The sequence below is a fragment of the Mustela lutreola genome, chromosome 10, assembly GCF_030435805.1.
Source record: "Mustela lutreola isolate mMusLut2 chromosome 10, mMusLut2.pri, whole genome shotgun sequence".
NCBI classification, from domain to species: Eukaryota; Metazoa; Chordata; class Mammalia; order Carnivora; family Mustelidae; genus Mustela; species Mustela lutreola.
This window is the reverse complement of record NC_081299.1, coordinates 37895613-37911662: the sequence shown is the minus strand read 5'-3', so window position 1 is coordinate 37911662 and position 16050 is coordinate 37895613. Positions and strand designations below refer to the sequence as shown.

At 38.8% G+C, this 16050-nt stretch overlaps 1 protein-coding gene across 5 annotated transcripts in view; it reads left to right on the top strand.

Annotated features, from left to right (window-relative positions):
• Positions 1–1814: 1814 nt before the first annotated feature.
• Positions 1815–16050, top strand: part of SPATA6 (spermatogenesis associated 6) — a 138350-nt gene continuing 124114 nt past the window's right edge. For all 5 annotated transcript variants that reach the window (XM_059136284.1, XM_059136283.1, XM_059136288.1 and 2 more), the window contains exon 1: positions 1815–2074. In XM_059136284.1, coding sequence (XP_058992267.1) covers positions 2024–2074 — 51 coding nt within the window. In that variant the 5' untranslated portion in view covers positions 1815–2023. The remainder of the gene's footprint in view (positions 2075–16050) is intronic.

The following is a 16050-nucleotide window of genomic DNA, read 5'->3' as shown; positions in this document are numbered from 1 at the left end:
AGTCAGGATATATAAAGAACTCCTATAAATCAGTGTAAGAGAGAGAGAGCAAGGGAGCATGACAGAAAGCAAGCAAGAGAAAAACAACCTAAAAAAATAGCAAGAGAACTAGTAGACGGTTCATAAAAAGAAAGTGGCAAGACTAATAAAACCAGGAAAAGGTGCTGAATCTCAAGAATAATAATAATAAGAGACACAAGACAAATCCACAATGAGATACCTGGACTACACACACTCAAATATACAAACATTAAAAACCTAAACAATACCAAATGTTGGCGAGGATGTGGGAAAATAACTCTTATGCACTCCCAGCAGGAACAATAATTGGTTCAACTACTTTGGAAAACGGTATGGCATTACCAATTAAAATTTCTCATGTACAAAACCTAATACCCTGTTAATCTCCCACTGGAGCATGCGCACACTAGTAGACATGTACTAGAAAGTTCGTAACATTGTTAGTAATAGCTAAAAATGGAAACAGGGCCAGTGACCATCAATAGTAATAATATTCACTATACTGGAGTACTATCCAAAAATAAAAAACTTCAGCTACACAGCATTGATACTGGGTGAATTCCACAATGTAGTAGTAAGAGAAGCAAGTCACAGAAAAATACAAGTGGTATAATTTCATTTATATAACATCAGCAACAGGAAGCAAAATTAAAAACATCTAGTTCAGAAATGTACACATAAGGGGTGTCTGGGTGGCTCAGCTGGTTAAGCATCTGACTCTTGATTTTGGCTCAGGTTATGATCTCTGGGTTGTGAGATCAAGCCCCATGTCTGGCTCCATGCTGGGCTGGAGCCTGCTTAAGATTCTTTCTCTCCCTTTGCCTTGACGCATACATTAATAGCAAAAGTATTTAGAAAAGTAAGGGGATTAGTAAAACAAAAGTCAGGGGGTGGGAGAGTGGTTTCTCCCAGGGCAAGGAAGGCAAGCAATGGTTGGGGCATTTCTAAGGTGCTAGTAATATTCTGTTTCTTAACCTGTGTACTAGTTGCACAGTTATTTGTTTTATTGTTTAAGATGATCATATTTTATACTTTTCTATGTATAATGTATTTTACAATAAAAATGATTTTTAAAAAGACTGGATTGGACAATCTCTTAGATTCTTGTCATCTTTGATGGTTTATGGCCCAAGCCCTTTCCAAATGGATTTATTGTTGGCTCTGCATTGACAGTCAATTTAAGCAGTGTACATTGAGTACATGTGAATACTCAGTGAATGGGGAAGCTTGAAGGGAGAGGGGGACACACTAACAGAACCACAGAGTAGGAGACTAGGAAGAACGTGATCTGATTCACACCTCAGTTCTCAGGGAGGCCACAGATTTTACAGGAAAGGTCCTGAGTTCCAGTCCTGGTTCTACCTTCTTCTGGGCAAACCTCTTCTCTAATCTTCCATTTCATCTCATGCTGGCTTTGTAAACTACTGTGAAATTCAAATAAATAATCAATAATAATTACTATTCTTTTACAGTTGAGGAAACTGAGGCTGCACTAGGACTCTACTAACCCAAGGTGCCATCGCCACCTTGGAACTCAGAGCTCCTGAGTCCAACTCCCTCACCTGGGCACTGCCCCACTACGCAAATGGTTAGCTAGCTATTCTCTCCTTTGTTTGGCTTTGAGCCCACGGTTTGATGTCACAGAAGAACTGCCCCGCCCCACCCCGCTCCTTCGGAAGCCACGCCTCCCCGCGTGGCACCGCCTCTGGCGTTCGCCGAGCCCCGCCCCCGGCCTCTAGCCTAGGAGTGGCGGCTCCCGCACCTCCCCGCCCTGCCTCTCTTCCGGCCCCGCCCCTCCTGGCTGCCATGACAACGAGTCCGCGCCCCGCGCACAGCTGCTGCTCGGGCGGGACCCAGGCTGGACCGCGGGCCCCGGCCTGGGGGCCAGAGCTGCCACCGCCGCCGCCACCTCGTCTCCTCCCCGTCCCCGCCCCGCCCCGCGTCTCCTCGTCTCACTCGGGCGCGCGGCCGGGGTCCCTCCCCGCCGCCCTACCCCGCGCGGATGCCGAAGGTGAAAGCGCTGCAATGCGCCCTGGCGCTGGAGATCCGCTCTGTGAGTACGGGTCGCGACCCCTCACCCCCCCGGCCTGGGTGTCGGCGAGCCTCCGGCATTTTCTCGGGGTCGCCTCCCTTATTCACCTCTTTGAACCCCGAGTCACCTCGAACCAACTTTACCCTCCGAATCATCCCTCGGGAGCCTTGTGGACCCGCGTCACCTCTGTCTCCTCCTACTTCAAAATCCTGAAGGCCCTCCCACTCCAGCCTCGCAGAGCTGTCCCACCGCCCCCCCCCCTCCGGCCCCCCGCCGCCCCTTCCTGCCCTCCCACCTCTGCTCTCCTCGCTCTATCCCAGCTTCCAGCTTGGGTTCCTTCAGATCATTTCCAGACCACTTCAGAAAGCCCCTCCTCTTCTGCCCCTAACTTTGCAGTGAATTGGGATGGAGGAGCTTCTCTTTAAATTCCTCTTCTCTGCTCCTGTTCTTTAAGAGTCCCGTTTCTCTCCGGTCGTCAAGGGAGACTTTTTCTTCCCAAATCACTGCAGGCAGATTCTTTCAGACAAATTTCCAAGCTTCTGATTGGTGAAGGAGCCTTTACTCTTTACTCTGTCTTCAATGTGGAATCCTCACACCCAGCAACCAAATTGTGTCAATATCGCACAGAGCACCTTGTCATCTCCCCCGGGGTCAGCCCCTCAGAAACCATTTCAGGTACCTGAATCCCTTATCTTTCTTGTCACTCCAAGAAAGGCACCAACTTTTACAGAGAAACTGCTCATTCTCTGAACTTGCTGGAGAGGACCAGTAACAGTCACTTTCCAAACTTGTTCAAGAGGATCCTGTCCCCAGACCTGCTGTGGAAATCCAGCTGAGGTCTTGAGCCCCCATGCCCTTCCTTAAGTGAGAGAGGTTGGACCTCTCCATGGCATGAGAAATTTGCATCCCTCTTAATCATTTCAGAAGACCCTTCCAATTGTTCTTAAACTCCCTCCTCTTCACTTTTTACAGACCCCTTTCATTCTCATCTTCAGACAAAGCTCCAGCCTCTCTCTTCTAGAGGAAATCCCCAGAGAACCTTTCCATAACCCCATTTCTTTCTTTTTTTTTTTTTTTTTTTTAAGATTTTGTTTATTTGTCAGAGAGAGAGCGCGTGCGAGAGAGCACAGGCAGAGTGGCGGGCAGAGGCAGAGGGAGAAGCAGGCTTCCTGCCAAGCAAGGAGCCCAATGTGGGACTTGACCCCAGGACGCTGGGAAGGCAGCCCCTTAACCAACTGAGCCACCCAGGTGTCCCTCCATACCCCCATTTTAGACATGCCAGCAGTTTGGAGCCAAAATTCCCCCATTCAAACCCCTTTCTCTCCTTCCACCTCTCCCAAGCCCTCTTATCTCTCAACTCTTTATCTCCCAGCAAAACTGGGGCAGGTATGTGTGTGCAAGGGTACTTCTGTATCCAACACCACACCTCTGAGTGCTGCCTCAAGAAGCTCTCCCTACTTCTTCCTGCCCATGGCTTCTTTCTCCACTTAACCCCACCTTGGCCATGCCCTGCTTTCCTGGCTGACCTTCCTCGCATTAGAATGAGGCCGCTGGGCGCACCTGGGTGGCCCAGTGGGTTAAGCCTCTGCCTTCAGCTTGGGTCATGATCTCCTGGGATGGTCCTGGCTGGGATGGAGCCCCGCATCAGGCTCTCTGCTGAGTGGGGAGCCTACTTCCCCCTCTCTTTCTGTCTAGTTGTGTGTCTCTCTGTCAAATAAATAAATAAAATCTTAAAAAAAAAAAAAAAGAAAAGAAAAGAAAAAAAGAATGAGGCCGCTGTAACACAGTCCGTGTTACCTCCCTGGAGGTCACAAGATTGTTCTAGATCTTTTGTTAGGTCTTAAGGAAAGCAAGGCTGGGTAGGACAGATTGTGAGGCAGGGTGGAGGCGAAGAATGTTTCTGGCACTCTTGGTTTATCTCTAAAGCCACAGAGATTTTACTCTGCTCTGTAGCAAGGTACCGCGCTCATCCCACAGCTGCCAAAGATTAGCAACGTCTTTGTAAAGTTAAGATTCCTTTAGCCAACGAATACAGGAAGCTTCCTAAAGGGCTTGACCTGGAACAGTTAGTCAAACGCTTCCTCAGGCATGCCCTGCCTCACCAGACTTTGTTACTGACCGCTGCTTCCTCCCCTGTCAGCCAGTGGGGCTTAGCAGCCCAGTGGTGCAGCTGCTTCCCCTGCACTGCCAATAGAATCTTCCAGAGGAAGTACTTCGTTGTAACTGATTACTACCAGAAAGAGTTGCAGAAATACTTTTGATTTCAGTACCTTTCTTCCTCAGTGTTGATTGTACTGCAGAAAGTGACTTACTTAGTACAATGGAGTTCTGTGTCCGTTGAAGCTGAAGAAATTATGTAGGTGCAAACATTGCTATTTAACTCTTTTCAACAAACACTTGAGTCAGAATTTTACAGTTCTCAGAATCTTAGCTGTCATTGAATTTAATTCCGTTTCACAGGTGAGGCTTAGCATGGCTAGTTATTTGTTTAGGGTTGCACAACTCTTTAGGGACAGCTCTGCAACAAGAAGCTAAGTTTTCGGACCAGCAGAAAGCCTGTTAAATGGCTCTGATGCTGAGAAGGAGCAAAAAAGACCCATTAGCAACCAGACAAGTTAAGCAAGCTTGATTAATTTGGCCTTGATTGAATAGATGAATTATATGACCATAGATACTCTTAGCATCTTCTTTTAAATTTTAGTGTTTTCTTTTCAATTTAATTTTTTATGTTTACATGGTATAAAAGTAAAAACCTACAAAATGATATACTCAGAGCGGTCACACATCCAGCTCTGTCTCCTCAAACTTATTTCCCATCCATACTCATCTGCTGTAGGGAAAGCTACTATGGACATTCATTCTTGTACAACTCTGTGTGTATTGCCTTTTGAAGATACCACGCTCAGATATAGAATATCCCATGTCATATTATTGCCTGAATTTTCCCTTTGTGGTAACATTTAATTTGTTCCTGATTCCTGTTAACTGGAAATTAGATGTTTAGTCTCTGTGTGCCTGTTGAAAGTGACACTCCAGGGGAACCTGGTTGGCTAAGTGGGTTAAAGCCTCTGCCTTCGGCTCAGGTCATGATCCCAGGGTCCTGGGATCGAGTCCCGCATCGGGCTCTCTGCTAGAGAGAGCACGCTTCCCTCACTCTCTCTCTGCCTGCCTCTCTGCATACTTGTGATCAGTCTCTCTGTCAAATAAATAAATAAATAATCTTAAAAAGAAAAAAAAGAAAGTGACACTCCATTCTCCTCCTCCCCCACTCCCTCCACGATTGTGTTTTGCTGTGGTCTTGTATTGGTAGTAATCTCATGTATAATACTGTGTAATATAGCAAGAACATAGTAAACATGAAAGGCTTTAGTGTATAACACAACATTTTGTGTTGCTCCACAGAGCCTTATGACTCCAGAGAAAATATATTGCTAGGAAGAAGGTGTGACTTTTCTCAATGAATCTTTGGAGAAAGATATAATAGGCCAAGTTACTTGTTTTTCAAGAGCAGCAAAAGAATTACATCTCCTATCACTTACGTTTTTAATAGTTGATACATCTTATCTGAGATATGAAAAAGTATTTTTGCTGTTTCTTCTCTCTTCTTTTTGTTAATAAGTCGTTCATTTTTCTTGAGATTATTTGGGAGAATGAAGAAAAAATCAGAAAGAGAATAATAAAGCCTAGTGCCTGGGCGGTGAAACCAGCCAATTTGCCTTATCTGAATAGTGTCAGTTTGAGGTTAGTTTAGATATATAATTCCTTGTTTTTCTTCTGTATACTCCCTTCACCTCTTTACCTCATCAAATTATTGATAACATTGGGGCAAACAAATCTGGGTCCTTTTTGATCCCTACTCGTTTGAATATTTGTGATCCTTCTCCAGCTTTCCCTGGAGTGATTTGTCTCACAATTGTGCTACAGTTCCCTTTGCACACCTTCCTGACCCATTTTTCTTCTTCCCTTCCTAGAGGTGAGGCAATCAATGTCTTGAATTTGGAGTGTATTATTTTCATTCTGGTTTTGTACATTTCCTGTATATTTGTGCATGTCTGTGTGCTACTGGTATTATTGATTTGTTTTAAAACTTTATGCAAGTGGTATTTTACTCTATGTATCCCGTACCTGTTTTTTCCAGTTCAGTTACCAAAATTTGTCAGTGTTGATTCTTGCAGATCAAGTCCATTTCCTTATTGCTATATAATACTATTTATTTTTATAATAGTGATTAATTTATATTCTTTTTTGATAGACCTTTAAATGCCAGTGAAATTTGTTGGGCTACCTTTTTTTACCTTAGTGTTTAGGGCTCCTGCTGGTGTTGTCTAGTATTCTGCGACTTGAATGTCCTATTGAATGTGTAGGTGAAAACCTTCGTACAATTATTAGAGGTTAAGAATCTGTTTTATGTATAAACACAAAGTCTTTTTTTTTTTTTTTTTTTTGCAAGGTGGTATAAAATACATTGGATTTTCTAGGAATACAATTATAGTGTAATTTGAGGAAAGAGTATACTTTGCTTTGTTTGAAAATCTGCTAAGAGTTTACTTTTTTGGAAAATTGTGGCACCAGTGGCAGCACTGTTTGCATTCGAGTTGCCAGTATGGGCACTTGTCATTCTGGTTTAGAAACTGTCCATTTTACATAGATTCCGTGTATAGGTTCAAATGCTGTATCTTCTAGCTTAGTCCTGCCATGGCATTTACATATAAAAATAGATCTTTTATTATAAATTATTTCTGGTTTTTTGTTTTGTTTTGTTTTTACTTAGGGCATTGGTTTAGTTTTTAGTCACATGTATAGTAAATTGCAAACTATCTGTTGTAAAGGAGGGACTACAGACCCAGTGCTCCAGGCACTAGATTTAGAAATGGAACTACTGAGGCTCAGGTGGTTGTGTTGCTTTCATAGGGCTACTATAGCGAATTTCTACAAACTTGATGTCTTAAGACAACAGAAATTTAGGGACCCCTGGGTGGCTCAGTGGGTTAGGCCGCTGCCTTCGGCTCAGGTCATGATTCCAGGGTCCTGGGATCGAGTCCCGCATCAGGTTCTCTGCTCAGCAGGGGGCCTGCTTCCCTTCCTCTCTCTCTGCCTGCCTCTCTGCCTACTTGTGATTTCTCTCTGTCGAATAGATGGATGGAATCTTTAAAAAAAAAAAAAAAAAAAAAAAAAGACAACAGAAATTTATTTCCTCGTACTTCTGGAGGGCATAAGTCCGAAATACAAGTTCGGCAGGGCAACACTCCAGAAAGCTCTGGAGGTGGGTAGGGGATGAAGGGCTGGGAGCTGAGGGGTACGGAGTAGAGGGGTGGGCGGGGTGGGATTGGGATTCTTCCTTGTTCTTTCAGTTTCTGATGGCTCCGGGCATTTCTTGGTTTGTGGCTACATAACTTTAGTCTAATCCAAGAGGTTTCATTTTCTGTGAATAGCCAGTTTATATTCTTTGCCTTTAGGAATTCTAGTGTTTTTTGTTTGTTTGTTTGTTTGTTTTTGTTTTTCTTCTTGTTGAACTATTTCTTAGCTACTAACCTATCAGTTATATGTAATATAAATTTCAACGATCTAGTTGAACTTTATTTTTTCACTTTGTTTTTGCTGTTTTCGCAAATACATTTTTCTTTCTTTTCTTTCTCACTGGGGAACAAATCAATGCTACTGATTTAAGTTAACTCTTTATAGAACTCTATATGCAGCAGGTATACTCACAAATCTGAAGTGTGTAATCACCACCTGGATCAATAATTAGAATATCAGCACCCCACATTGCACTCTTGTGCTCCATCCCTCCCAGCCACTCCTTTTGTGCCCTCCTCTCCCAAAGGTAACAGCTATCAGGACTTCTATCACAATATAATTTGAATTCTTGAAATCTTTTTCTCCACAGTATGAACTTTTTAATGTCTAGTTTTTAGTGAGAATTCAGCCCTGTCATCTTGTAAAACAATAGTTCTTAATCATTCTGTTGTTTTTTTCTCCCTAGCTTTATTGAGCTATAATTGACGCATAATATTGTATAAATTTGAGGTGTACAACAAGTTTATTTGTCCCTACTGTTGTAGGGACACCTGTGTGACTCAGTCACTTAAGTATCTGCCTTCGGCTCAGGTCGTGATCCCAGGATTCTGGGATGGAGTTCTGTGTCAGCCTCCTTGCTCAGCGGGAAGCCTGCTTCTCGCTCTGCCTTCACTGCCCCTGCTTGTGCGCGGACTCTCTCTCTCTCTGACAAACAAATAAATAAAATCTTAAAAAAAAAAAAAAAAGATGTGTTTGATACATTTATAAATTGCAGAATGATCACTGCTATAGGATTAGCTAATTAGCTACTACTTTCATCCTGTCACATAGTTATCATTTAGTTTTTGTGGTGAGGACGTTTAAGATCTATTCTCTTGGCAATATCAAGTATATAAGACTGTACTCGCTATAATTACCATGTTGTACATCAGACCCCCAGACTTGTCAGTCTTACAACTAGAAGATTGTATCCTTTGACTAATAATTATCTCCCCATTTTCCCTATGTCTCCCAACCCCTGGTAACCACCACTCTACTCTGCTTCTCTGAGTTTATCTTTCTTAGATTCAGTATATATGTGGTGTCATACAATATTTGACTTTCTCTGGCTTCATTCGCATAGCATAATGCATTCGAGGCCCATCCAGTTTGTCTCAAATCAAAGAAGGATTTCCTGCTTCCTCATGGCTATAGATTATATATGTATAATCTCACATCTTCTCACATCTTTATGCATTCAGGGACAGTTGGGCACTTAGGTCGTTTTCCATATCTTGGCTATCGTAATACTTCAATGAACATCAGAGTACAGACATCTCTATGAGATCCTTTTTAAAATTCCTTTGGCTATATACCCAGCAGTGGGATTGCTGGATCATATGGTAGTTCAAGTTCTAATTTTTTGAGGAGCTTCCATACTGTTTTCCACAGTTGCTGGACTCAGTTTACATTACCATCAGTAGTGCAGTAGGGTTCCCTTTCCTCCACACCCTTGCCAACACTTAGGATTTCTTGTCTTTTTGATAATAGCCATTATAAAATTTGTGAGGTGATACCTCACTGCGGTTTTGATTTGCATTTCTCTGATGACAGTATGTTGACTATATTTTCACGTACCTGGTAGCCATCTTTATGCCATTCCTGGAAAACTGCCTATTCAATTCCTTTGTATCCATTCTACTGTTGATGGACATTTTCCCAGTTTGGGGATATTAAAAATTGTATTCCTATGAATATTCTTTTTTTTTTTTTTAAGATTTTATTTATTTTGCAGAGAGAGGGAGAGCACAAGCAGGGGGAGCAGCAGGCAGAAGGAAAGGAAGAAGCAGGCTCCCGGCTGAGCAGGGAGCCAGACGTGGGCCTCAATCCCAGGACTCTGGCATCATGACCTGAGTCAAAGGCAGATGCTTAATCAACTGAGCCACCCAGGCGCCGTCCCCCCTCCATGAATATTCTTATATGTCTTTTCACACATTTTAAATTCAGCACATTGCTGAAATCTCACATTAGTTCCAGTCATTATTTGGATTTTCTATGTGGAAAATTATGTTGTTTATGGATAAAGACGGTTTGACTTTTCCTGATCAATGTTTTGTTTTGTTTTGTTTTCTTTCCTTTATTGTATGTCCTTGAGTAGAATTTCTGGTGTAAAGTTAAACAGTAGGAATAGGTTTGACTTTTCCTGATCAATGTTTTTTTGTTTTGTTTTGTTTTATTGTATGTCCTTGAGTAGAATTTCTGGTATAAAGTTAAACAGTAGGAATAATAGTAGATATACTTGTCTCTTTATTTTTATTTTAAGTTGTGCTTCTGAGGTTTTACCAGCATTATATTGAATCTTAACGAATTTGCTGACAGTGGATTATTTTTTGACTTAAAAAAAAAAAACCGTGACAATTTCATATAATTCAGCCTAATGTAATATTGGCTCTAAGATTTTCACTTACTGAATTAAGAAAGTTCCCTTCTATTCTTCATTTTGGAAACATCCTGAGGCATTGAATTATACTGAATGCTTTTATTATGTAATATTGTTCCCATAGTCTTTGAAAGGACACATTTTGCGATGTTGCACTCTTTATATTCCTATGGTAAATTCTTTTTGTTAGAATGCATTATTTTTTATGTATTTGGATTGGCTTTTTTTTAATTTATGATCTTTCGTTTGTGTTCATACATAAGGTTTTGCTATCTGAGTCATACTTGTTTCATTAAGATTTCGGTGTTTTTTTTTTTTTGCCTTTTTTTGGTTAAGGATTTTATTTAACTGTCAGAGAGAAAGAAAGAGAGCATGCAAGCATGGGAAGCAGGAGACAGAAGTAGGCTCACTGCTGAGCAAGGAGCCAGGCTCAGGACTCGACTCTGGGATCATGACCTGAGCTGAAGGCAGACACTTAACCCACTGAGCTACCCAGGGTCCCTTGTTTTTTTTATTCTTAAAACATTTATTTTAAGATATTTTAGACATACAAAAATTATAAAGAGCAACATAATGAACACCCATGTGCCTACCTATCAGCTTAGGAAGTAAAACATTTTGGATGAAGGTGAAGCCTCCTGTGTATCTCTCTAATAGAATCCTTTCTCCCTTCTGCCCTTTGACTACTCACTAATCTGAATTTTGTTTTATCATTTCTCTGCATTTCTTTTTTTAATTTTAATTTTTTCAATTTATTTATTTATTTTCAGAAAAACAGTATTCATTATTTTTTCATTTCTTAATATTTTTCTTATATTACTGTCTGTCTTTAGGGCACTTGATTTGCTTCCAAGTGATGCTTAACTGACATCCCAAAAGGATTGATAATATTGTTTTAAAATTATTTGGTTCTAAATATTTTTATCATTTTTATTGTGATTTCTACTTTAGCTTATGAACTATTTAGGATTTAGTTTCATTTTCAAGATGCATAGGATTTATATATGTGTATATACTCCCCTGTCCCATACTATAGTTACCTACACATATACAAACATACTATCTTTTATTGTGGTGTTTTAATTTAATTGCATGGGGGTATTGAATGACATCTGCATGATACTATTTCCATTGAGATTTCTCTTGTGTCCTAATACTTATCCAATTATTGTGAATGTTCTCTATTTACTTGAAAATTACATATAACTTCATTTTTTGGATGTAGGTCTCTACAACCATTATCAAATGGAGTTTATTTTCTCCAAAATATCTTTAATTCCATATTAATCTTTTTGTCTGCCTGATCTACTAGGTTGTAATGGAGATATATTAAAATTTTCACTGTGTTTATGTATTTCACTTTATTCTTGATGTAATCTAGTGCACTGTGATCTGTAGAACTGGATTCATTTCTACTTACTCTGCTTTGTACTGGGTGTGTACTTTCCCTTTGGAAATTGTAGGTTTCTTCAGTTCTAGGTAAATTCTTAGCTATTATGTCTTTGAATTTCATTTTTTCCCCTCCTGTTTTCTTTTTTCCTCTGACACTATTAGACATATATTGGAACTTTTATCTATTCTCCACATTTCTTAAGTGCTTTTTTTGTTGTAATTTTTACTTTTATATCTTGTTCTAGGAAATTCTTCAGGATTATATTATTAAATTATTAAGTTAAATTTTAAAAATCTCCTGTATTGAGGGGTATCTGGGTGACTCAATTGGTTAAGAGTCCCAACTCTTGATTTCAGCTCTGGTCATGATCTCAGGGTCATGAGATCAAGCCTTGCATAAGACTCTGCACTGAGTATAGAATCTGCTTGAGATTCTCTCTCTCACAGCCCCTCGCCCCTGCTCCTGTGTGTGCACATGCTCTCTCTCTCTCTTTCTCAAAAACAAACAAACAAACAAACAAACAAAAAACCCAGGGACACTTACGTGGCTCAGTTGGTTAAGAATCTGCTTTTGGCCCAGGTCATGATTCCAGGGTCCTGGGATGGAGCCCCACATTGGACTCCCTGCTCAGTGTGGAGCCTACTTCTTCCTCTTCCTCTGCTCGTCCCCCACTGCTCACTTTGTCTCCTGCTTTCTCTTTCTCAAATAAATAAATAAAATCTCGGGGCGCCTGGGTGGCTCAGTGGGTTAAGCCGCTGCCTTCGGCTCAGGTCATGATCTCAGGGTCCTGGGATCAAGTCCCACATCCGGCTCTCTGCTCAGCAGGGAGCCTGCTTTCCTTCCTCTCTCTCTGCCTGCCTCTCTGCCTACTTGTGATCTCTGTCAAATAAATTTAAAAAAAAAAAAAATAAAAAAAATAAATAAAATCTTAAAAAAAAACAAAACCCCAAACTCCTATATTGAGATTTTTAATTTCACTGACTACATATTCAAGGATTCTCATATAGTCTGTCTTCATATTTATTAATTTATCAATTTTTAATTTGTAATTTTTTTAAAGTAAACTTTACCCCCAATGTAGGGCTTGAACTCACACCCTGAGATCAGTAGAGTCATGCTCTACTGACTGAGATAGCCAGCTGTCCCTAGTCTCTCTTTTTAAATGACTGCCAAGTATTTTCCTTCTCTGTTTTAATTTTATAGTTTGGGGTTTTTTTTTTTTTAATTCCTCCCCTCCCCCAGATGAAAAATCCTAACTACTTATTTAAAAATTGTTTTCAGATTGTATAAATTAATTTTCATTTGAACTGAAATTATCTCTGGATTGTCAACTCCATTGGGCTTTTTTAGCTCTTGGAATTGCACTGAAATTATAGACCAGTTTTGGGAGAATTGATATTTTAACAATATTGAGTCTTTCAGTCCATGAACCTGGTGTATTTTTACATCTATCTGGACCTTCAGTTTCTTTCAGAAGTGTTTATTGTTTTCAGTAGACATGACTCACACGTAATCTGTTTAAATGTATTTGTAAGTACTACATACTTCAGGTTTTAATGCTATTGTAAATGGTATTTAAAATTTTTTTCATTTTATAAGTGTTATTGCTGGTATAGAGAAATAGCATTGATTTTTTGCATATTGAATTTATATCCTGTGACATCAGACCCTTTCCTTATTTCTAGTAGCATTTTTGTACAGTGTAGACTACAATTAGATTATCTACAAATATTCAGTTTTATTTCTTTTCAATCTGTATATATTCCCTTTTCTTGTCCTTTGTACTGGCCAGGACCTTTATAATAGTACATTGTTGAATACAAGTGTTGAGCATGGACATACTGACCTTTTTGGCTGATATTGGGGAAGCATCCAGTCTTTCAGCACTATGTATGATATCAAATTCAGGCTTTTTCATAGATATTCTTTATCAGTTGAAGAATTTTCTGCAGTCCTCTGTTTGTTAGAGCTTTTATCATGAATGGAGCTCACATGTGTCAAATGCCTTTTCTGCAGAGAAAGAATTAAAGGGAATTTCTAAGATTTAATGCTATAATACACCTTTTAGAAGTGATTTAATTATATCTAACACATTTCTATATATTGTCTTTTCATTTTCCTGCAGTCCAAGATATTTTTAAATTTGTTTTGTATTTTTTCTCTGACTCATATGCGTGATTTAGGAATACAGTGTTTAATTTCCAAATATTTAGGGTTTTTTCAGGTATTTTCCTGTTATTTATTTCTATTTAATTTAATGGGGCTAGAGAATATAGTCTGCATGATTTCAGTCCTTTTATGTTTGTTGAGAGTTCTATGGCTCACAGTATCATCTTTCTTGATAAATGTTTTCCTGTGCACTTAGAAAAAAAAGTATATCCTTCTGCTGTTGGATGGAGTATTACATAAATGTCAATTAGGTCAAATTATTTGAATGTTGTTGTTCACATTTTCCATACTCTTAGTGATTTTTTGATTGCTTATTTTATCAGTTACTAAGAGGAAAGTAATGAAATTCAGTTTGTTTTCATGTACTTTGATAGTATCTTATTAATTGGTTATACATTTAATTTTCTTATATCTTCTTGATTTTTGAAATTTGAAACTTGAAATTTGACAAATCAAATTTTTAATCAATATGAAAGGCTTCACTTTAACTTGGGTAATCTTTCACTTTCTGAAGTCTACTCTGTATCAGATTAAGACAGTCCCCTAGCTTTCTTACGATATTCATATATTCATATGATACACCCTCTATCATTTTGCTTTTATCCTGAATCTTTAATTTTAAAAAAATTAAGATATAATTCACATATATAAAATATACCCATTTAAAGTGTACAGTTCAGTTAATTTTTATATATTCATGAAGTTGTGAAACAATCACCACTGATTCCAGAGCATTTTCATCACCCTATAAAGAAATCCAATACCAGGGGTGCCTGGGTGGCTCAGTGGGTTAAAGCCTCTGCCTTCTGCTCAGGTCATGATCCCCAGAGTCCTGGGATTGAGCCCTGTATCAGGCTCTCTGCTTAGCAGAGAGCCTGCTTCCTCCTCTCTCTCTGCCTCTGTGCCTACTTGTGATCTCTGTCTGTCAAATAAATAAATAAAAAATATTAAAAAAAAAAAGAAAAAGAAAAAGAAAAGAAATCCCATACCTGTTAGCTGCCTTTCCTCTTCCCTCTTCCCGAGACCCTGGCTACCACTAATTGGATTTCTAGGTCTATGGATTTGCTTATTCTGGACATTTATATAAATGAAATCATATAATATGTGGCCTTTTGTGGTCTGGCTTCTTTCACTTAGCATGTTTATAAGATTTATTCATGTAGCATCTGTTGGTACTTTATTTTTTTTTATGGTCAGATAATATTCCATTGTATGGATATACCACATTTTGCTAATCCATTCTTCAGTTGGTGGACATTTGGATTGTATCTGCTTTTTGGCTATTACGAATAATGCTGCTTGTATGTATTAATACTCTTGCTTGTATGTATAATACTCTTGTATGAATTTTGGGGTTGCTGTATGTTTTCAGCATTCTCAGGTATATACCTAGGAATTGCTGAATCTTACAGTAACTATTTAGTTTTTTTGATGAACTGCCAAACTTTTTTCTACAGTGACTATGCCATTAATATGTTTCCAGTAGCAAAGTGTGAGGGTTCCCATTTTTTGGGATACTCCCAAACACTTGTTTTTGTCCATCTTCTTAATTATCCTAAGATCCTAGTGGATGTGAAGAGGTATCTCATTATGGTTTTGATTTATATTTCCCTAATGACTAGTGATTTTGAACATTTTCATGAATTTATTGGTCATTTACTTATCTTCCTTGAAGAAATAGCTATCTTTTTTTGCTTCATGGGTTCTGGAACTCTGTTAAGTGCACATATATTTTCTTAAAATGTATGTCATATGTGTTTTTAATTGTTGTGTCATTATAAAATGTCCTTTGTTTCTAGTCAATTTTTGTTTTAATGTCTATTTTGTCTGATATGAGTATAACTACTGCAGCTCTTTTTTGGTTACTGCTTGCATAGTTAATTTTTTCCATGCTTTTACTGTCAACCCATTTGTGTCTTTGGAGCTGAAGTGTGTCTCTTATAGACAACATATAGTGGGATTATAGTTTTTATCCATTTTATGAAGCTCTGCCTTTGCTTGGAGTAGTTGGTCAGTTTACCTTTCATGTAATCACAGACAAGGTAGAATTTGCCTCTTTCATTTTTCTATTTATTTTCTGCATGTGATGTCTTTTTTTGTTTCTTTGTTTCTGCATTAGTGCCTTTTGTGTTAACTGTTTTCTAGTGTACCATTTAATGCCTTTGTTTCTATTATTATATTTTTTAGTTATTTTCTTAGTGGTGGTCGTCCTGGGGTTCACAGTTAACATCTTAGTTTATAACAATCTAGTATAGATTAATACCAAATTTAATTTGAATAGCACACAAAACTTTTGCTTCTATTTACTTCCATTCCCTCTCTTCTTAATGATTTTATTTTCATGCAAATACATCTTTATACACATAAGCCTCATCAACACAGTTTGATAATTGCTGCTTTATGTAATTTTATTTGATAAGGATGGAGAAATAAGAGAAAAAAATTATACTGTTGTTATATTTATTTGTGTTTTTTTTTCTTTTTTTTCATGTGGTTGGG